The 22751-nt window shown below is 35.4% G+C and overlaps 1 protein-coding gene across 4 annotated transcripts in view; it reads right to left on the reverse strand.

The window, feature by feature from the left end:
- LOC147070707 (interference hedgehog-like) overlaps positions 1-22751 on the reverse strand; it is a 127835-nt gene that overhangs the window by 3715 nt on the left and 101369 nt on the right. The window contains exons 5-15 of one of the 4 annotated variants that reach the window (XM_085948896.1): positions 21002-21187; positions 17179-17365; positions 14399-14660; positions 12520-12650; positions 11727-11829; positions 11320-11450; positions 7977-8080; positions 7519-7681; positions 5752-5977; positions 2963-3193; positions 395-624 (exon numbers count right to left, since the gene is read on the reverse strand). In XM_085948896.1, the coding sequence (XP_085805022.1) occupies positions 395-624; positions 2963-3193; positions 5752-5977; positions 7519-7681; positions 7977-8080; positions 11320-11450; positions 11727-11829; positions 12520-12650; positions 14399-14660; positions 17179-17365; positions 21002-21187 (1954 nt within the window). Of the gene's footprint in view, positions 1-389; positions 625-2962; positions 3194-5751; positions 5978-7518; positions 7682-7976; positions 8081-11319; positions 11472-11726; positions 11830-12519; positions 12651-14398; positions 14661-17178; positions 17366-21001; positions 21188-22751 lie in introns of all 4 variants that reach the window. The other 3 variants (XM_085948895.1, XM_085948894.1, XM_085948897.1) reach the window with 3 other exon arrangements.

Genomic DNA, 22751 nt, shown 5'->3' on the forward strand with positions numbered 1-22751 from the left:
AAGGGGGGGTTTCATGATTTTTTTCGTCACACCAGTAGTGATGCGGCCCGCGTTACTTTACAAATATATGTATTTGGCCCGAAGAAAAAAAAGGTTGAGTATCATTGTTCTAGAACGTGGCGTGAAAAATGTTATATAACGGTATAACGAGTAATTCTTATAACGAGCAAATTCAGTCGGTTCCATCTTCCTCGTAATAACCAAGTTCGACTGTAGTTTACTTAAAACATAAATAATAAATGGACAAATTCAATACCAATTTGAATTAAAATTAGTTATATAAATAAAAATTTGTCTGTCAATGGGTTAAATAATCATTATGATAAAAACTCAACTTTGATAAGTATCATTAGTAACGGATAAGTTACGCAAAATAAAACGAGACGGACCTAACCTCTGGATGCAGTGGATTTGCCGTGATGGTTATGGGCGGCTTGGCAGGGGAAGGGGACGGAGCTAGCAGCTGGTGCGAGTGCGTGTGCGAGTGAGGGGGAAGGGAGACAGCCATGGATGGGAGGCCACCGTTTGACATCTCCTCGCCTCCCCCTCTCTCACCTCTGCCTGACCCCGCATTTCCGCCGCCCCCCGCAGCACTACTGCCGTCAGGTTTCCCTGGGGCACAATCTGTAAACAGAATTATTAAAATTGTGAAAGTTTTGATTTGATAGTGAAGGTGATTTCTGATTATCATTATGTGGCCTGTACAGGTGCATGGATTTACAGGCACCAATAGTATGTATTTTAAGCTATCGCGATGATAACTGTTTACATATAAAAGTGCTGACTGTCTCGACAATCTCATTCATCAAGCGTAAGCGAGACGCGATGTCATTGTACGGTGCTATTTGACAGGTTGTGAAATTTGTGAATTTTGCATATTATAATTCGTTTTTTTCCTGGCAGGTTCGCCACTATCATTCTACTGCAGAGGTTCTGATAACACACAAATTAAATTGTCAACTTTTTTGATTCATGCATGCAATCTTGCAACTTATAACGTAACTTAAATACGTGTTTACACTTGTATTTTTCTTGTTATGTCTGCGATTATACATACTGTTAGCAGTTAATCCATGCACATATAAACGGGTCCACCCATAGTGGCCGCGTGGCTTAAGCGCTGGACTATCACGCCGTGGGTCTCAGGTTCGAATCCTGCGTCTGGCAAGTACACATATTGTTTTTCAATTTGTGTGTGAGTCAGGGTATGGACCTAATAGGTTGAGCAAGTGGCTGACATCCATTTCTCGTAAAAAACAAAATCTGTTAATACAACCCTCTACTCTGTGGCGGCCCATATGATCCTATTAGGACCGGACATGGTCGAAAAAAAAAAAAAAAAAAAAAACGGGGTACTACGATATGATTTTTTGGTACTGTTCGGTTAAAGTGGATACAGCGGAAAACGCATTTTGAAAATAGCCGATAAACTAGTTCATTTGTTAGGTTAACCTAACCAAACCTAACCTAACCTAACCCAAACTAACAAATAATCCAGTTTATCGGCTATTTTCAAAATGCGTTTTCCGCTGTATCCGCTTTAACCGAACAGTACCGTTTTTTTTTAAATATTGACACTGCTTCGGTTACAATGATTACCATGCTTCAGTAGCGAAGGTAGGCTGAGGAGATCCGACATAAGTAGTGGACACCAAACATTGTCAGACAAACTTATTTGTTTTCATTGAACTAAGAATACAAATTGCATATAATAAACTATTTCTTTTATTCAACGAATAATTCACAAAATTTATCTTGTGAATTATTATTCTATTATTTATGTTGGATCTTAAATATTCTTCAATTCGTTTGACCTATTCTGCTTGTGTCCACATCAATATTGATATTTTTAGGTGATTATCCAGATTTATCAAAGTAATAAATCCACACGACGGTGGTAGACACTTGCAGTGACGTCCCTCGACAAAATGCCGCCCCTAGGCAACGCTAAAATGCCACTCCATTTGTTATACAATATTTTTTGTCATCCTTTCATGACTCCAATATCTAAGAAATATGTTGTATGGATACATTACTAACAAAAAATATAAGTAGGTACCACTAAAACATACAAAATTAAATTTAACCAAAAAAGTTAGACATTTACCCAAATCACCAGAGCTGAGGTCTTATTTGGTTGATATTTCTGACACATTTGGTTTGGACCATTCAGCAATATACTTACAGATTTATTATTTTCACAGCATTTTTACTATGCTATTATGTACCTACCAGTGGCGAAGGGTGGAGGTAAGCTGTTAAGATCCGCCATAAACAGTGCACATTAAACTTTTTCAGACATACATATTTGTTTTCATTGAAATAAGACTACAATTTACATATAGTGTTGGTTAGTTTTTAAAATTCAATTAAACCCTGAGAAACCAAGCCATAATAGATAATAGTCAAAAAATACATGTCTATCTATAAAATATCTAAAATTATGCAATTAAATCATACATAACTTTGAATATTTTATAAATAGAATAATATTTTTTATTTATTATAGTTTGGTTTAGGCAGGGCTTAATGAATTAAAAAAAATAACCAACAATATGTGTAATATGTATTTTTAATCCAATCAAAAAAAAAAAATAAGAATGAAAAAGTGTGCACAATTTTGTCGTTTTGCCCAAATTAGACCAAAACTATTATGGTTTCGTTTAGGCAGGGTTTAATTGATTTTTAAAAATTAACTAACACCATCTGTAAATTGTAGTCTTAGTTCAATAAAAACAAATACATATGACTAAAAAAGTTTAGTGTGCACTATTTATAGCGAATCTTAACAGCCTACCTCCACCCTTCGCCACTGGTACCTACAACGCGTAAAAAAATAATTTTAGCTATTTCTATATACACTAAAATTTCTCCTCGATTTGCCGCCCCCAAGCGACGCTCAATCTGCCTACCCCCATGGGACGCCACTGGACATTTGTTATCAATAAAGTGCTGTACAAACCTTTCCGTCTCTTGAGATAGAACAGCACAAGGCCGACGGCGACCAGCAGCACAGCTCCTCCAACTGCCGCCCCCGCAATTGTGATGATCTGATTGTTGTCGGTGCTCGCCCCGTTGTCCAAGCCTCCGCTCCCACTCGTGCTGCTTCCAAAGGAGGGGCCCGATCCGTCGGATTCTTTCGATTGACCCCCACCCGATTTGACCTCTGGGGGCTTCTCCACAGTCGGCGCTTCTATAATTAAAATTTAGTTTAAGTTAACTGCTGAATGATTTAACGCGCCGACACACATAATGTGGTTTTTTTCCAACTTTAGTACTGTGAATTAATAAAGAACGGTGAAAATTTTTATTAGTAAGATGTTAAAATACAAATTAATAAAGTAATAATAAACAAGCAGTAACTGCAATAAATAGGTGCAATTACTGGCTTTTTGCTAAGAAATTTGTATTATTTTAGCAGATGTCCTTTTTTTCACTAAGGATTTTAACGGTATTTTAGTGATAATTCTGATTTTAAAGTGAACAGAATATATAGCTTTCAAAATTACCTAACGGATGGCATTCATAGCTCAATTTCACAAATTTTGCGAGATACTGCCTTCTTCAAGGGCAGCATACATAATGATAAGAGTTGCATGTTTCGATGACTACTTTCTTCAGCCAAAAATAAAATTTTAATCGCTGTTCTTGCTCCTATAGCTACGATAATAAAATAATTAGTCCTCTATTTAAGAGGACAGTTGAGGCGTCAATTACAAAAAGCGACAAGTCCACAATTCAATATTTTCGGGAAACAACGTTTTAATGTTTCTAGCTTCAGTTATTTGTTTTAACGTGAGATTATTTTTTCCGTTGTATTCCATGTCGAAATTAGAACCAAATGGCAATTTGTTTCAGCCGATAAACTCTTAAATGTAATAAATATAGGAAAAATAAAATTCGACTTAGCGCTACTTGTACTTCACTTTTTAATTTATCCCGCATAAGGCACATATTTCCGTGTAGCACTGTCATAAGTTTACCAGATGCTACAGCATGGGAGACGCCCTTTTCAATATTGAACGTTCCCTTATTGGTTGACTTAAACACGCGCGAAATCAACCAAGCTTTAAATAATATGAATAACGGACTTGGCGCTTTTTGTAATAAATCGAGACTTAAAATATGTTTTTTCGTAGGGTTATGTCGCGTTATGGAATTCATAGATCAATACATATTGTGTAAAATTATACAAAGAATACGTGCGTATTTTTTTCTGGGTTTTAACCAAATGTGGACTTATCGCTTTTTGGAATTAGATGCCTCAGTTCTTTATTTTAATCATTTTATTGTTTATATTCTTTTAGATCAAAAAAAACCACATAGCAGTGGCGAAGGGTGGAGGTAGATCCGACATAGTGCACATTAAACTTTGTTAGTCATACGTATTTGTTTTCATTGAACTAAGACTACAATGAGTAGATAGTGTTCATTAGTTTTTAAAATTCAATTAAACACTGCCTAATCCAAACCATAGTGGATAATAATTCATTTACCTATAAAACATCTAAAATTATGCCATGATTAAAATAATTTTAGAAATTTCATGGATGGAAGAATATTTTTTTATCGATTAAGGTTAAGGTTTGGTATAGACATGGCTAAATGAATTTTAAAAAACTAACCAATTACATCTGTAATATGTATTCTTAATTCAAAGAAAACAAATAAGTATGACTGAAAAACTGTGCACTATTTCGTCGAAACACTCATAAAATACCTAAACTATTATGTTTCGGTTTAGGCAGGGTTTAATTGAATTTGAAAAATTAACCAGCACCATCTGCATATTGTATTCTTAGTTCAATTAAAACAAATAAGTATGACCGACAAAGTTGAGTGTGCACTATTTATGTTGAATCTTAACAGCCTACCTCTACCCCTTGCCACTGGCCACATAGTGATAAAAAAATAGTGAACATATAGAAAATAGTCCATAGCACTTGAGAAAGGCTATAAAAATAGGTATAAAATCCGATTGTCATGAAAATTTTCAATTGGCTACATGGAAAAGCCACAACAAAACGTCTCGAATCTACTTATAGGGCACCCTGAAAGTAACTTCATACTTACACTAAGGGCGCTGTGAATAAAAAGGGTTTAAAATCCACTGCATAACAATTTCCACATCATCGCCACGTCACCTTACATTCTCAATTCTAGTGAACAGATTATGTACAGCGGAACCCTGATGCAGTCGTGGTTTAATTATAAACACATTTAATACCCAGTTTAACATTTTTATTTTCTTCAATTTAAATTTTCGTCTGAAATTATGTAATAGAATTTTGAACAATTCATAGTTTTAATAGTTTTCATATTTATTCAATCATGACAGCCAAACAGCTAATGCGTCAGCTTATAATGTCATACGTCCCTGATTCGAATCCGGTGTCTGGCAAATACACAATATATTGTTTTTCATTGTATGACCTCATAGGTTGAGCAAGTGGCTAACATCCATTTCTCGTAAAAAAAACTCCGTTAATACAAAACTCCACTCTGCGGAAGCCCATAATATGATTTTCTTAGGATCACACATAATCATGGTTGGTTATGGTTATATTTATTTTAAAAAACATTTGATTATTGAAATCCTTTTTATTTATATTGAATCAGTGTAGAATATTTTACTTTTCTACACTATACAACCAAACAAAAAGAAGATCTGGAATCATATATATATGTTCAAAGATCATAATATAAATCGATCTAGTTAAAAGTCCAAATGCTTCAAGGGTCAGAACTTACTGAGAGTCATAGCGGTGACGATAGCAGAGAAATTGCTGGCAATAGCCGGCGCAAAGCTTTGAAGTTTCAGTTCATAGAGTGAGCCGGGCATCAGATGCGCGACCAGGAGACTGCGGGCATCACCCCCTTCCACTGCGGCCTTGGCGTAATCTCCCGCACTCGAGGCGGGTCGGTAGTACACGTAGAAGCCTTCCACCGGTGTCTCTTCACCTGTTGTCGGAGGTAGCTAAAAGAAATAATGAAATAGTTAGATTATAGTCTCCGACGAACAGCCGTGGTGGCCATCGTGTCCGGAAATCTGTATGTATGCAGTTCGCTGTATCACACTTCACCGTGAAATGTTGTATCGGAAATATACGGTCGTACAGTCAAACTTGATTATTACGAGGAAGATGTGACCGATTGAATTTGCTCATTATAAGCATTACACGTTATATCGGTATAGAACAGTAAAAATCTGAAAACCATCGTAAAAATCCCCGAAACAAGCATGGTATTCATAAACTACCAAAGAGATTGTTTATTGTAATGAAGTGCTGAGCCGCCGGCACTGGTATCTACCTACTGACTTCACAAAGCTTGGATTTTTTACATGCAATTTCAACCATATGCGTGGATACTTTTTCAATGTTGTCGGCGAAAACACCAATTAGGTACTTAGACACTTAACTAGTATCATAAACGTAACCCATCCCGTCGGTCTAGTTAACGGCCCAGTCGGATTTTATTGCTTAGGGTCGAAAATGTTGTTTTTAAACAATCGACACATTAACAGTTTTGCTCGGTATGCCCGAGAAGTAGCTCGTTATAAAAGTGAATAAATGTATGGAGAAAATCGTAAACTAAAATGTCAACGAATGTTTCCTCATTACATCCGAGATCTCGCTATTTCCGTGATCGTAATAACCAAGTTCGACTGTATATTAAAGACCGTCCAACCTTTTTGGGTTGTATAGTACTAAGATAAAATTCGTGTGTAAATAAAACACAATTCTTGTCAGTTTATAGGAAGCCAGCGGCAAAATTTTTGAAAATAGCTGATATACTGGATTATTTGTTAGGTTAGGTTAATGTCATCTCCCGTCAAAATGCGTAAGTGGAAAGATGCCGTCACTTTGTTTCTTCGTATGATTTTTCGTCTGGATTCAGGACTTGGAGGTGAACAAATAACACACCGGAATTGTGGTCAGAAACAACGAGTTTTAATTGCGTTAATATCTACTAGGTAACTACATTTTATATAATCTTTTTTACGGAGGACGAAATGTAATATGTTTACGATTTGGCTGTCTGCCGCGTTCTGCCTGCCATTTTATGTTTTGCTCCCAGCGAGAAGCGTTGTCGAAAAGGCGACGTTGCAGATATTTTTAAACGGCCGGGATTTACAGCATTGCCGGCTTTATTATTATTTATTTTCGTGATCAACCCTTACTATTTGTTAGTTTGATACCGATTTGGGCCTCTCCAGATTCACAGAGACATACTCAAATGGGGACCATTTGGGAATGTAACATTAAGTTAGGTTAGGTTTTCATTCTTGAATTCATGCCAATGCCAATAAGAAAACTCACGGCGAACTGTGCTACGGTGAAATGTAATACGTACAATTTACATGTAACCGGTGACCATATGCCCGAAATCATTTTCAAATATTAATGCCATGATTAATGCAATCAAATCTTTCGAATAAAAAAAATTGATTGAAAGTTAATTTTTGTGTTATTTTTTACCAATGAGTAAAAATAGGGTTGCCATTACGCAAATTACCTCCCAGTGAAGTCTGATGTCGGTGGTGGAGACGGCCTCTGCGTGTGGAAGTTGGGGGGCGGGCGGAGCCTGGGGCAAGGCGCTCCCTCGCTGCAGCAGGAACTTGTCGGAGTTACGACTGAAGTTGTTGTCGTTGTTACTGTAAACGGCAGCGATTCGGAACCTAATGCAAAATTAAAACAATATAATTATTACAGGTATTGTAGTATCTCGTGCAATAGTTCAGTCAAACAGTTTAACAAACAAAGGGGAACCTTATGAAATTTTTATATTTATGACATTTCAAGAATATTTTAAAGCCAGAACCAATTTAATAATATGTTGGAAGATGGAAGATTGGAGTGGTAACTTGTAAATGGCTCTTCAATGCGCGTTTGACATATTTGTGATTGATCATTAAAATATGTGCTGAATCCGTGAATAATAAAGTGAGTAATAAAGAAAACAAATATACGTACTTGTAATAATGACCAGGCTGTAGTCCATCCACCTCGTATGATCTGACATGCGGAGGAATGTCTTGGTTTGCAGTCATCCATCGGGTGCGTGCGCCTCCTTTGCCCTTTAAAATTCAATTGACAGTTAATTAAATACACAATTCCGTTGAATATTTCATGAACAAACTGACTAACCGACTGAAAAACAATAACAAGTTGACAACACCACTCTTTTGGAACACTGCTGAAACGAGCCGTGTTTGCAAATATTAGCCACTCATATTATGCAATATAAGAAAAAAAAAATACAATCAAAAATACAGTAGTCCAATTACAATGAGTCGTAAATTTTGGAGAAACTTTATTTAACCCGGCACCTGCCTCAAAAATCGTATGACGCACCATAACTACGCATGAATTTCATTATCGTCTTTGTTCTATACTAAAAAAAGCAATAAAAAATATGTCACAGCTCCAGTCGAGAACCCAAAACCATTAAAATAATTTCGACACACTAAAAAACCGTAATAAATCAGTTATAATATCAGAAACACTCGAACAAACGAATGCTATCCAAATTTGAAAGAACTCACCGTAAGACGCCATTTTGTAGCCAATAGTTAGAGCTCTGCGCGGTGTGTACTATTTCGACACTTGTGCATTACGTTCCCACGAATTGAAGTGTTACTAATTTTCAAGTGCATATCGATAAATCACATATTAATGTCTTCGGGTTGAGTCGTAAACAAATATAAAGGGGACCCTTTTAATATATTTAAACTACACAAACACTTAACTTATTGAATATTATTGATAAATTAACACGAACTCAGATATTAAAAAAAAAACAAATACAATAATAAACCTATTTTAAAATTCTTTTGACGTGTGATATATTTTAAAGCAAGGTGACAGACATAACGCAACATCACACGTTGGGCACATATAGCGAGAGAGTTTTGTTTTTTTCGGATTTTTTTTAGAATTCCCGCATACGAAACATCTCCTTCTAGGCTTATCGGTATTTTGTGTCGGTAAAATGTATTCTGGCAAATGTCCCGTTGCACTTTTGGGCAATAATCGTACGGGATTATCGCTAGTTGACGCTGTCGGCTTGGGCAGGGGTGCATTTGAAATTCTCACACAATATTTGTTCACTAATTGTTTTATTACACAGAGTTGAAAATCGCCCAATGTTTTTTTGTCACATTTAATAAATTTATATAAATAAAAAGCATTTAATAAATATAAGTCGATCATGTGGAATGCGACCTTTTTATACCACTTGATCGACTTTCTCATACACGACAAGTTGCTAAGCATCATGTCGGACTTATCTACCGTACCCATATTTTTGTTATAATCTATAACACATTTTGGTTTTTCGATGTTTTCGCCAGTTCTATAGTTCACTTTTCCCGTTGGTCCAAATGATGCATCGTGGAGGGTGGATAGCATGTGAACATCCCTCCTATCGTGCCATTTCAGAGCCAAAAGTGGACTATTGTACTTAGACTCGGTATCTCCCTTTTTCAGTTTGCTGAACTCTGGCATATCTTTACGATTTTTTCTCACTGTACCGCAAGCATTCGTTTTGTGAGAGTGAAGGTATTTAAAAAGCGCCGGACTCGAATACCAGTTATCACACCATAAGGTGTGACCTTTCCCGATGTAGTCTTTCATTAGCGTTGTCACTACCGCACCGGAAATACCGAGATTTTCATTGTCTTGTATGTCAGTCCCTTCCCCACAATAAATTATAAAGTCAATAATATATCCTGTCATTACGTCACACATCACAAACATTTTTATTCCAAATCGATGTCTTTTGGAAGGAATGAATTGTTTAAAAATTAATCTACCCTTAAACACGATTATGCTCTCATCTATGCAAAGATTCTGATACGGTATCATCGTTTCCCTAAAAATTGTTCTTGTGTGTTCTAACAGTAATCTAATTTTAGCTAGTCTATCATTTGAGGCGGTCACACTAGGATCAGAAAAATGAAGCATTTGTAAAATAAGTTGGTATCGATTTCTAGCCATTATTTTCCCAAAAATGTCTGCATGCAGGTAAGGATCGGTACTCCAATGTTCCTCTATCGACGTGTGCTTATTTCGAGTCATCAGCATTGATACGGCAAAAAATGTATACAACTCCGGCACTGACGTGTCTGTCCAATTGTGTGATCGCGATTTCGGTCCAAGGTCTCCCGCACTGTACGAATGGTTAAAAAATGTATTCGTTTGGTTCACTATTTCCGACATTATATTTTTATTCAAAAAATGTTCAAAGAAAAGACATTCGGGAGAGGATTCGTTCAAGTCGTTCGATGTCACGCCAGATCGACAATCATTGAATTCGTGAACTATTGGAATATACGGGCCAGTTCTCCACGACCGCAAAAATTCAATTGGCTCGTCAGAGTCCGTATCGTCGACGTCATGATCAGTCTCATGCTGTTCCAATTCCTCTTCCGACATATCATAATCTGAGTCCAATTCCTCATTAGTACGCACATTTTCTTCCTCCATATTTACGCACTATAAAACTATGAAATGTTTTTAAAATGTTTAACTACAGTATTAGGGAACGCCAAATCACAGAAACCATTAAACTCACACACAATAGTTATTGATATCAGTATTAATTTTCACATTCACTAAAATGGGACACGGTAGACAGTACAAAAAGTATTTTAAAAATCGCGGTAAAATAAAATCATACGTTCAATAGTTAATCATGCCAGTTTTAATGTGATAAGTACACCAGACAGCAAAAAAAGTATTTATCAACGATTGCGGTAAATATTCAACTTGTATGCGATAAATACAATCCCGCGCAATGGCCCGCTCGGTTGAAAGTCTGTCGTATACTGCGCAGTCGCGGCGCGCAGTTCAAACTGATTTCTGTCGACCGGCAAAACTTGGCCGTACGAATTGGTTCGAAACTTTGGTGATTATTTTATATTTAGAACCAATGCTTTTAAAATATGTCATAGGTGGCAGGAGAAGGACAAATCAGGCCAAATTTACGTGAAAAAATCAGTCCCGTATGATAAATATGGACGCGGTGACATCGATTTATACACATGCGCATTGCGAATTTGGCCGATTTGTACAAGGTGTGTGACATCGGCGCCGGCCGGGTTAAAAGACGCAACAGAACAAAACAGTTCGACTCAATCACGATTGGTTTATATGTTGAATGTGTAGAAGTGAAAAGATGAGAGGACGAATATTGACTCTGGGTACGTTAAACTAGTATTTGACAATAATTGAGGGCAATCTGAAATTAATTTAAAGATAAAAATGAGAACAGAAATAGTACGCTGGTAATCACAAAACAACAAGTGATAGTTACCGGTGGTGTCTCCTTGTACTGTGCTTTGAAGAACTGGATGTGCAAGCCATTGTTCTGCAGTACGGCCCAGCGCACCATCACGCTGTGATCCGACAGCCGAGTCACATTCGGCTGCGAGGGCGGTATCATCACTGCATCATAAACATCTTTGACTATAAATAAGAAGGTACCTTATACAATTTGAAAAATTCATTTAAAACGTGTCTAAACTTGCAAATTTTCGTGTTTCACTTATGTACCCCCGTGATAAACTCCCAAAGTAGGAAATAAACACCTGTTACATGTAACAAAGGCCTGCTCAGCACAACGAAATCACACAATTGCAAAATCTTAAAAACACATCTCACCGGATGAATGACCCCACTTGCCCATTCTGCTAATTCCATGATGAGATACGTCAAACTTACCATTAGCCTTATGGTTTCTTCGTTTGGAGTTTATTCCTTGACCCCCTGCTTTGAATCCACCGCCTCCTCCGATGGCCTCGATTGGGGTTTCAATGCCTCCGCCCTAATTCAATACGAAATACATCAATTATTATGGAGCTGAGAATTAAAAGAAAAGATAGAAAGAATTGAAAATTTTGAAAACAAAGAAAAAATTATTAAAAGAAGCCTTCGGTTAGAAACACGGTAAAAGACAGAACCTCAAAAACTTAAATGTAATTTTTAAATTTTTTCAATAGAAATCTTAAAAAACTTTTTCCACTTTTTCCACTGCTCGCCACATCAGACAGTCAAAGAAATATTTGCAAAATTTTGGCATGCGCACTGTTATGTATAGAAGATGTTTATTTTTAAATAGGGTTGCACAATCGACGATTGTTCTCAGTTATCGATTGGGCGACTTATTTTCTTTATTCGTAATTAATTATCAATTTAGAATACAACATTATAACAAAATAGAATAAAATAATTATTTAAATTCGAACACAGGAGGACATGCTTTATACAGGCTTTATATATTACGATAATAAGTCAATTCAGTTGACGATAGTCATGCTTCATTAGCACTTAACCCATTACTTTTGTTTGTGCAAGTGTTTAGCTTTCGATTTGTTATTGATATGTGAACCACACGTGTTTATCTACGTGATTCAGTAAGTAATAGATTGAGGTCACAGGTACATAACAGCACGTAAAAAAGTCCGCCAACCCTGCACTAAGGCATTTGTTCCCAAGATAAGTATGGCGTACTGACCTGTGCGGAGAGTTGTCTAGGAATGACTTGGAGTAGACTGGTTGTGGTAGCACTACCAACGGAGTTAGTCGCAAAGCACTGAACCATGCCAGCGTGACGCTTCTCCACTGGATTTATTTCCATGCTTGACCCTACCATAAAAAATATAAGTAACAATTTAGTTAAAAATTTTCGAATTGGTCTTGAACAGGAAATTCTGGTATAGGTAAATAAATACCCTGCAAACGATTATATGAGAAATGGTTCTGATGAATTTGAATTTATTTGCATCTGTCAACTAGGTAGCTGTGTGGGTTGCAGCCGTGACTTCTTCGGAATAAAAACTGAAACGGAAAATAAAGGCTGCGAAATTAATCAATGCACTCCCGAGAGACATAATACATTTTCAGTGATGTGCTGTGTATTTAAAATTTTATTTTATTGTTTGAACCATCTAGGATTGTTAATTACAAATAACTAGGTGTTGTAAATTAGTGTCACTTTTTTTTTTGACGATGTCCGATCTTAATAAGATCATATGGGCCTCCACAGGGTAGACATTTGTATTAAGGGGGGACATGCTCAGCGTAGGTCAAAATGGAACTTTTATTGCATTTTCAAACCATGATATTGGACATTCCTTAAACGTTGTAAATAATCTATTTATATAATTTTGAAACCTTGTTATCCTTTATATTTATTTTACACATTTGATGGCTGCAAAATTTATTTTTATTACATAAAATAGTGTTCTTTTAAACCTCTTGCTCTAATGTTTTAGAATATAGTCATATTTCAGTACATGAATGTGCAGCGGTGTTAAGATTTTTTACATTTATTAATTTTTAAACGCATTTATAAAACCATTAGTATAATTTATGACGAGATAATTTTTGTAACATATTTACGATAAAAAATTATATTGATAATCTCTGTGATCCCAAATTTGACAAGAATTAGGCATTTTATTATTCAAAAAATAGGCAAGATTAACACATTTGAAGATAATTCTAAAGATACAAATTATAAGCTATGTTTTTGACCATTCAAGTGTAATAAACATTCTACGAATAATGATTGCTTTATAATAATTATTGACCTAAGTATAAGGAAGTGTTTTTTTGAAATACGCCATTTCTTTTGTTATTTCCCAGTGGTTAAGCTACAACATACGGCCGTATCCATAAATTGACAAACTAAAATTGAAGTAAGGAGTAAGATCATGTTAACGCGCGTGTTTGAACATGTACCGTTTAAAAAAAAAAAAAAATGGGTAACACTATTTTATGTAATAAAAATACTTTTTGCAGTCATAAAATGTTTAAAATAAATATAAAGGATAACAAGGCTTTAAAATTATATAAATAGATTATCTACAACATTTAAGGAATGTCCAGGATCATGGTTTGAAAATGCAATAAAAGCTCTATTTTGACCTACGCTGAGCACGTCCGCCCTTAACAGATTTTTGTTTTTACGAGAAATGGATGTCAACCACTTGCTCAACTTATTAGCTCAATACTCCGAATCATACAGAAATTGAAAAACCATAATTGTGTACTTGCCAGACCCAGGATTCGAACCTTGGACCCACGATAGACCGACACTTAAGCCACGAGGCCATCATGGGTTACAATTTAATTAGTGACACTAATACAATATAATTATTCAGCGGTTATAAACCAAAGAATTTGGACACAAGAGAAGTCTAATACAAATTCTATATTGTGAATTTTAAAAGCTGCTGTATGTGTGGTTGTATTGGTAACAAGTTAATTATTTCTTTTTCTATTGGCAGCCCCAAAAACAAAATGGGGGCTCGTGTTCTGGTTTGAAGTCTGTTGCTTTGTTTAATTGATAAGACAATAAAGAAAAAAAATAAGGAGGTAATGGCAGTAACCTATTATCCTGATGTTAGCATCCCTGGCGACCTCGTCACCGTTGATGAACCATTGCAGACGGGGCGTGGGATTGCCTTTGGGAGTGCCGCACTGCAGCAGGATCCTGCCGCCTTCTCCCACAATCTTCTTGCCCGTCGACCCCTCCTCCCCACCTACGCTCATGGCGTCGTCCACCTCCAGGGTAGGGGCACGCCACACCGACAATGTCACAGCGCGTTCGGACCGGCCCGCGTTATTCTCAGCCACACATAAGTAGGTTCCCTGAAAAATGTGGATAGTGATGTGTAGGGATATTGTTGGTTGGACTCTTTCGAACCAAGCAATTAATGATATACAGTCGAACATGGTAATTACGAGGAAGATGGGACCGACTGAATTTGGTCGTTATAAGGATTACTCGTAATATCGTTATATAACATTTAACGCACCACGCTCTATTTAAGCATAGAACATAAAAAATCTGAAAACCATCCTCCAAAACAAGCATGGCATTCATAAACTACAAAAGAAGTTGTTTATTGTAATGAAGTGCTGAGCCGCCGGCGCTGGTAGGTACCTTCGACTTCACAAAGCTTGGATTTTTTACATGCAATTTCAACCATATGCGTGGATACTTTTTCAATGTTGTCGGTGAAAACACCAATTAGGTACTTAACATAATCCGATCCCGGCGGCATCGGTCTAGTTAACTGCCCCGTCGGATTTTATTGCATAGGGTCGAAAATGTTGTTTTTTTAAACGATCGACACATTAACAGTTTTGCTCAGTATACCCGAGAAGTAGCTCGTTATAAAAGTGAATAAATGTATGGAGAAAATCATAAACTAAAATTCAATGAATGTTTCCTCATTACATCCAAGATCTCGCTATTTCCGTGACTGTAATAACCAAGTTCGACTGTATTTATTTGTACGAAGGTCGTGACTGACTGAACAGGCAGGGTAATATTGAAACGATGATTTCAATCGTTTTTGGTTTATTCAAATCGCAATCGCAATCAATGATGAAAGATTAGAACGGATTTGTGTCACGGAAACATGGCATTGAAATTATCACTGTACATAATAATGTATATATACAAATTCATAGGTAGATACACAGTTGCTTATTAACAGTTTTCTGTTTTATTAATATAATATGTCCTGCCATCTTGTGGATCGGATCCGAACTATGTACATGGCAGTGCCGAAGGGTGGGAGGTAGGCTGTTAAGATCCAACATAAATAGTCCACAATAAACTTTGTCAGTCATACGTATTTGTTTTCATTGGAACTAAGTCTACGATCTACAGTGTTGGTTAGTTTTTTAAAATTCAATTAAACACTGCGAAACCAAGCCATAATCGATAATAGTCAAAAAAATAATCGTCTATCTATAAAATATCTAAAATTATGCCATTAAACCACATAATTTTTGATATTTTATAGATCGATTAATATGTTTTATCTACTAGTGTTTGGTTTAGGCAAGGCTTAATGAATTTAAAAAAAACTAACGAACAGCATAGTAATAAGTCTTCTTAATTCAACGTTAACAAATAAGTATGAATGAAAAATATGTGCACTATTTTGTCGAATCGCCCATAATATACCAAAACTATTATGGTTTGGTTTAGGCAAGGTTAAATTGATTTTTAAAAACTAACTAACACCATCTGTAAATTGTATTCTTAGTTCAAAAGCAACAAATACGAATGACTGAAAAAGTTTAATATGCACTATTGATGTCAGATTTAAACAGCCTACCTCCACCCTTCGCCACTGGTACATGGTAATGATATGCACAAAACAAAATGAATGTGAAACCCAGTCACCCATAAACCAAGAATTTGAAGCACAGATTTAATTTATGACTTAATGACGCTAAAAAACGCAAGAAACAAAACCTGCAATGTCCTCGAATACTACCAATAGGAATACACGTTCCATTTTCGTGACTTTACTCTTTACTTTACTCTAGACTTAAATATTAAAAATAACGATTCTTTAATGTTATGTTTATTCCATATTTTTCCGCTCCACTTCCCTTATTTTTGTGTTCCTTAGTGATATGGTATGTGTATTCCGTATTCCGGATGCCGCCAAAGAATGCGACACTTCGTACCCTTGTGGCACAGCTTCAAGGGTTCCGTCGCCGTGGCCGGCCCTCCCTCACCCTGCAGCGGTGCTACAAGAGCGACCTATGTGCTGCAGGTCTGACATGGCGGGAGGCGCAAGAGTTGGCGATGGACCGAGGGAAGTGGCGCCAACTTGTGCTTGCCCTATGCCCAATGTTGGGACGTGACAGGGTGGAAGAAGAAGAAGAAGAAGTGATATGGTGAAAGATGGACGTAGGCTGTGGAGATCCGACAAAAATAATACACACTAAACTATATTTGATTAAACTAAGAATACAAATTGCAGTTTTTAAAATTCGAACAAACCTTGCCGATACCAAACCATTGGTAAAAATTTTTTAACTAATTGAAATGCATGGTTTAAACATATTATTATAATCAGCTATGGTAGTCGTTTTCAAACCTGTTTTGTTCCAGGAAGTGTAGAAAAAATTTTGAACTTAATATCTACCATAGTTTCTCAAACTTAAACTTGACACAGCCAGCCATTTATTTCACTAATAATGCTCTGAAAAATAAGAAAATGAAAATGAGCCGTGACTGAGACAAACGATCCACATGGCTTGACAAACACCGATGTAGAAACCTGCAAATTGAAGGAGCAGAGGAAGATGTTCACAAAAAACACTTCCAACATACACAAAGAAATAGAAAGCCAGTTACCCCGTCTTGGACCTGTAGATCGACAATATGCAGCATGTTGAAGCGTATGATGGCCCGATTCGGAAGCGACTTTCCTGCTAATCGCCTCCATGTGACGTCAGGCTCCGGCTGCCCCACTGCGCTGCATGTCAGCACCACGGCTGTACCCTCTGTGCCCACCACCGACTCCAACATGTCCTCTGTGAAACTGCAATTGTCAGTTTGAATAATTGTCAAGAAACAATTTATTGGCCATTTCTAGATTCAGATTTGTGTCACAAATGCTTGTGTGTAGAACAAAGCCAACGGCGCAAGGCCAAATGGTGGGCAACAATTTTGTGCATAATGCGACCACACAATCAAAATACAATGTAAACTAATAAAGCAAAGCATACTGAATCTGCGAGACTATTCTAACATATCGCTAAACATCCAAAAAGTGATAAAATGTGATAAATCACATTTATGACTTTATGTATTCAGGCAGTTAATTGTCAGAAGAAATTAACTGTCAAAAGTGATATCTTTTAACACTGCCTCACTTGGCTGTGTTAATTTTTAGAGCGAGATAGAGTACATCAATTACATATTGAAAATTGAGATGCGACTATTTTAAAAAATAATCTACGTCACGGGTGACAGCCGCCGCCTCGATTTATAGTTCCCCGCGAGCCGTCAAATATCAAGTGGCAAGTAGTACATTTTTTTAATACACACTTCAATGACATCACAACAAGTCGTCAAAAGGTAAGATGGGCGAAATGATTTTTAATTTAAAATTTGTGGCAGAAGTTGAGAAATACTCCTGCCTGTATAATTACAAGATAATTACAGAATATTCCCTTAAGGCCATTGGACCCGTTTTTTCCTGTCTTCTCAGAATCGTGGAAATGGCAAGGACGTTTAACACGAATTGACACATAATAAACACTTTATTTATTTAAAATCTAATAAATAATATTCAAATAACACTTTTTGTGTCATTAAAATTTTCTGATTCGCTTTACTTTTTAAAATAAATGACAAATAGTCGGTCCTGTTTTCGAAATTGGCCAAAACGACTGTCACGCCACAGTGAATTTTTGAACTTAATAATAGTTTTGCAGGTATATATTGTATGAAAGAAATGGGTAAAACAATACATTTCATTGATTAACTCACGTACTTTTTTTAATTTCAGAAAAATAAAGATTTTAAAGCCATTTTAGTTTGAGTATACATCAGCCAATTTTGAATGATTTTTTCTCACAAAATAATATATACTGCACAATAAAAATATTTTTTTATTATAATATAACATAAATAATAATTAACAATGAAAAAATAAATAAAACCCTATAAATTCGGTACAATTAGTGACGCTATATTACCAAAACACGTCGTACGTTTTCATGTATTTATCCTATTTTCAGACAATTTAGATATATAATTATTTTGCAAAATTAACAAAAAGAGACCATTTGATCGATTAATCCATATAGTTTTTCTAATTTCTCATTTCTAACCTTAGTAGGCTTCTAAATTTCAGGTGAGGACATCTTTTTTTTCCAAATTTTTATCCATCTCGAACAGTATTTTAACTCATAGAAAAATGACCTTTACTCGCATTGCAGTAACAATCAAATTGGCAAGACCACATGACGTAGACCAGGTGTTATAATTTGTGTTGACAAATCAAACATCATAAAATACCAGTGAATGTCAAACTGAGAAAAATGTAGTTATATTATATTATTTATTATCTTGTAATACAAATGGTTGCAGCATGTGAGATATTGTAAGATAATTGAATCTTATAACCACGGTGTCTACAAAGAAGTCCTAAAGGTATTCGTTCGGTGCAACATTTATAAAAAAAAATATTTTGGACTTGAGCAGTTTAGATAAAATATAGGTGGACTTTAATTATTTTGATAAATACCTACTTGGTTGGGCTTTAAACGATTTGAAAAACTTTGCATGTACTTAATACAGTTTTTATGTACCTGGGTCGCCATGTTTTGTTATTTTCAAAGGGACGTATCCAGGAGTATGTTTATTGGCATTATCAATAGAAACAAAATAATATTATTTTTCAAGGTCTATTTATTATCGATCTTAAGTGGTTTATGTCACAAATAGTAAATTTGTAGAAAATTTAAAGTAAAATACGTTTTCGAATGCTGTCATAGTAATGGCCACTGAAACATGTGTCATAATTTTCCTAATCGTCAAAATAATAATAAAATAAGTGTTTTGGGGCAGAAAATCACGTATATGTTTTATGATGTATGTATTTTTCAGATGGTTTGTGGTAAAATCTTTTTTTTTCATACTGCCACAATTCAACTATTCATAATTAATTGTTTGTTAAATTTTTCATTGTGCACTTTGACTTAATAGGTAGGTGTTAAAGTTTTTACCTTACTTTATTGTATTAATTTATTGTTAAGTGAGAATTAGCTGCTTTCGTTGTCAGTGTGTATTTGATGAGTGCGCATAGTGCCTGACGATGTCGAAAGGCGAAACCAGGATCGCATAAAACGACTCAAATGAAATAGTACAAAACTTAAATCCATTAGAATTTAATATATTTAATGCCGAGTTGAATTGAATGGAATCACCTTAGGCATTTATTAGTAATTATTTAACACAAGTAAAAAATATATTGAGGTAAGAACCTAGTTCATTGAATAATAAAAACAATATTACTCTTTACATCACAACTGACAAGATTTATATGAATTGTATATTGCCTGAACTCATTGATCCTAGACTAACACGGTCGATGGATATAAGAAACCCTCAATATCATAATTATATTAGATGCTATCAATAGAAAAGAAAAAAAAATAAAAAATAATAATTTATAATAGTTATTCTAATACATTACATACCGTTAAGCCTGTACACTAATTAAAGAACCAATTATTAATTTTCTATACACACTAATGTTCCGAAATCCTCCGCGGTGACCAAAACGTACTGCCGTCAAATACACGTTATTATAATAATGGTTTCTTAAATCTTGATTGTTGCGTAATAAATTTAAAAAAAATTGTAAAAAGTTGTAAATATTCATTGAATTGCTTTCTTTTATGAGTCATGTTTTTATAATTCAATAAAAACGCAATAATAACAGAAATCTTTTATGCATCTTGTGAATGTTTTAAACTTATAATTTGTAATGTGAGCTCATGAAAAAATGAATAACTTTTGTATTCATACACACCGATATATATAAATAATATACCAATTTGAAACACCTCAGAAACATACATAAGTATTAGATTTTTTTTTGAAAAATATTTGAATTTGAACCCACAATATGATAGGTTCAAGAAAAGGTGTCACTTCACAAATTCAGCATATCAATAATATGAGGTTCTTATTTGGAGGTCTACTATTTTTATTCTTATAATTTATTCTACCTACCACAAAAATGTTTATAAAATTTGTTAGGAAAAAAAATATTATTAATTCAACACTTTTAAAACCTCTGATTTCGTATCTACTCCCAGAGACACTGTTTGTTTTTTTATGCACGCTCCTGGCTCTTACGTCAAATTTGATTCTTACGAATGAACCCATAGGCCTTAAAGATATTATGGAAAAAGATTAGAATGAAGTAGAAAAGACAATGGGTTTGACAAGTTTGAGGTTATGAGATTATTGTTGCAAGTGGGTTTCAGTAGCGCCGTCGTATTTTATGCCAGTACTATACGACCCAAAGAGGTTGCACGGTCTTTACGACGAACTACATACATACAAGTTTCCGGACACGTGCAAATTTAAAACTCAAATATGTTACGTCTATAGCTAGTACTTAAGAGTACAAAGCCACTGGTATGAATGTTCAACTGACTTGGGACCAGACGGTTCATTGTTTGGTGTAAGAGTGATGTGATGCTTGTAGTGATGAATCTGCCCAGTGAGGTCGTTGGAAGCGGCGCACATGTACACGGTGGGCTTGTTGGCCTGACCTGCTTGTACAACCATAGCACCACTCACCTCCTCACCATCGGCCAATCTCATCTCTCCATCTTTCAATCTGTAACAAGTCATCCAAAAATTATTGTCATCCTTACTGAAAAATACGGTGCATATTTACGAATATTTTGAAAAAAAACATTCTTCTAAAGCCTTCGATTGATAGAATATCGACGCTATGTTAAATCAAAATAACGTCAAAAGCCATGCATATGTTACGCCGAATGTGCGAAATTGAATATTACATGAAATGGGCAAAATTTTGCCTAAATCATGAAAAATGCAAGCCCGTTGCCTTATTCATGAATTAGATAAAATATCTGGAGAGTGCGTGAAATCGGCAGTAATTTTTCTGCCTACTTCATGTCTTGGACAAATTAGATAGTAGCGCTACGGTGGTATTTTTTGCAACTAAACTAAATGTATCAAATGCTCATGGATTGGTCAAAATGTACATTTATATTATCTATGGTCAAAATAGATGATCGCGCTCCGTGGTGTTTTATGCAACTAAACAAATGTGTCAAATGTCATTGATTATAATATAAAAATATACCAATCAATCACAATGACGTTCATATCAATTTACTATGCGCAAAAATATTCTAGAACTATAATATGATAACGGAAGAATTTTATTGAAAAGTATTTTCGCGATTTGATTCCTGCTTGGGTATCAATTGTGCAATGGTCGATTGAATGTTTGTGATAGTTTGTTGACACTTGATAGCTAACCTCAAAATGGACATTCAGTTGAATAATTTAATTCAGAATTACAAAACCTAACCTAACCTAATAATAATAATATTATATTATGTCCAATTATAACTAATAAAACCATCCGTATTAAATTTACTTTTTCTTCTGTCATGTTGACAGTTCAAGAATTCCATACCGTGGCGAATTCATGTACTCAGCAGAAAAATTACCTAATTCATGAATAAGGCAGCAGGCTTGACTATTACATGAATTAGCCAAAATTTTGCCCATTTCATGTAATAGTCAATTTCGCACATTCGGTGTAACACATACATCAAAACAGAATAACAGACCGACGCTGCTTTCTGCGATCAACGTTGTCATTTTTAGAAATTCCAAATTCCCCATGATTAAAAAAAAAAATTAAAATTTAATCACACTTCAGACACACCTTTAATTAATATTTACGAAGAGTGTGATATTTTTGCAAACAGATAGATGCCTTTGTGTAGAGAAACATCACTGTCTTTACACATGTACTGAGTCTCGCCTCTCTTTTTCATTTTGGCACATACTGGCATCCCCATGATGGGTATGCCTATTTCTGCGTCGCTGGAATCGCCTGTAAGGTATGTCTGGACATGTCATCAAATAATAATCCAGCGTCATGTGTCGTAATAATGCCAATTCGAAGAGTGCTCGCCATCTGAATGGGAATGGTTGGAGCGACATTCAACTTTATAACCGTGAAACCAAATGCCGTCCGTTGAATGGTTTACAATGTTTACATACTGACAGTGCTGCATTACGATAGTGTCATGATACCATACTAATAACGTCTGTACACATGCATGGATTTACTGGCAGCAATAGTATGTATTTTAAACTATTGTGACAATAACTGTTTACAAGTTAAAGTGCCGACT

This window comes from Rhyacophila brunnea, unplaced genomic scaffold, assembly GCF_057557595.1.
Source record: "Rhyacophila brunnea isolate RB1 unplaced genomic scaffold, BYU_Rbru_1.0 scaffold_21, whole genome shotgun sequence".
NCBI lineage: Eukaryota > Metazoa > Arthropoda > Insecta > Trichoptera > Rhyacophilidae > Rhyacophila > Rhyacophila brunnea.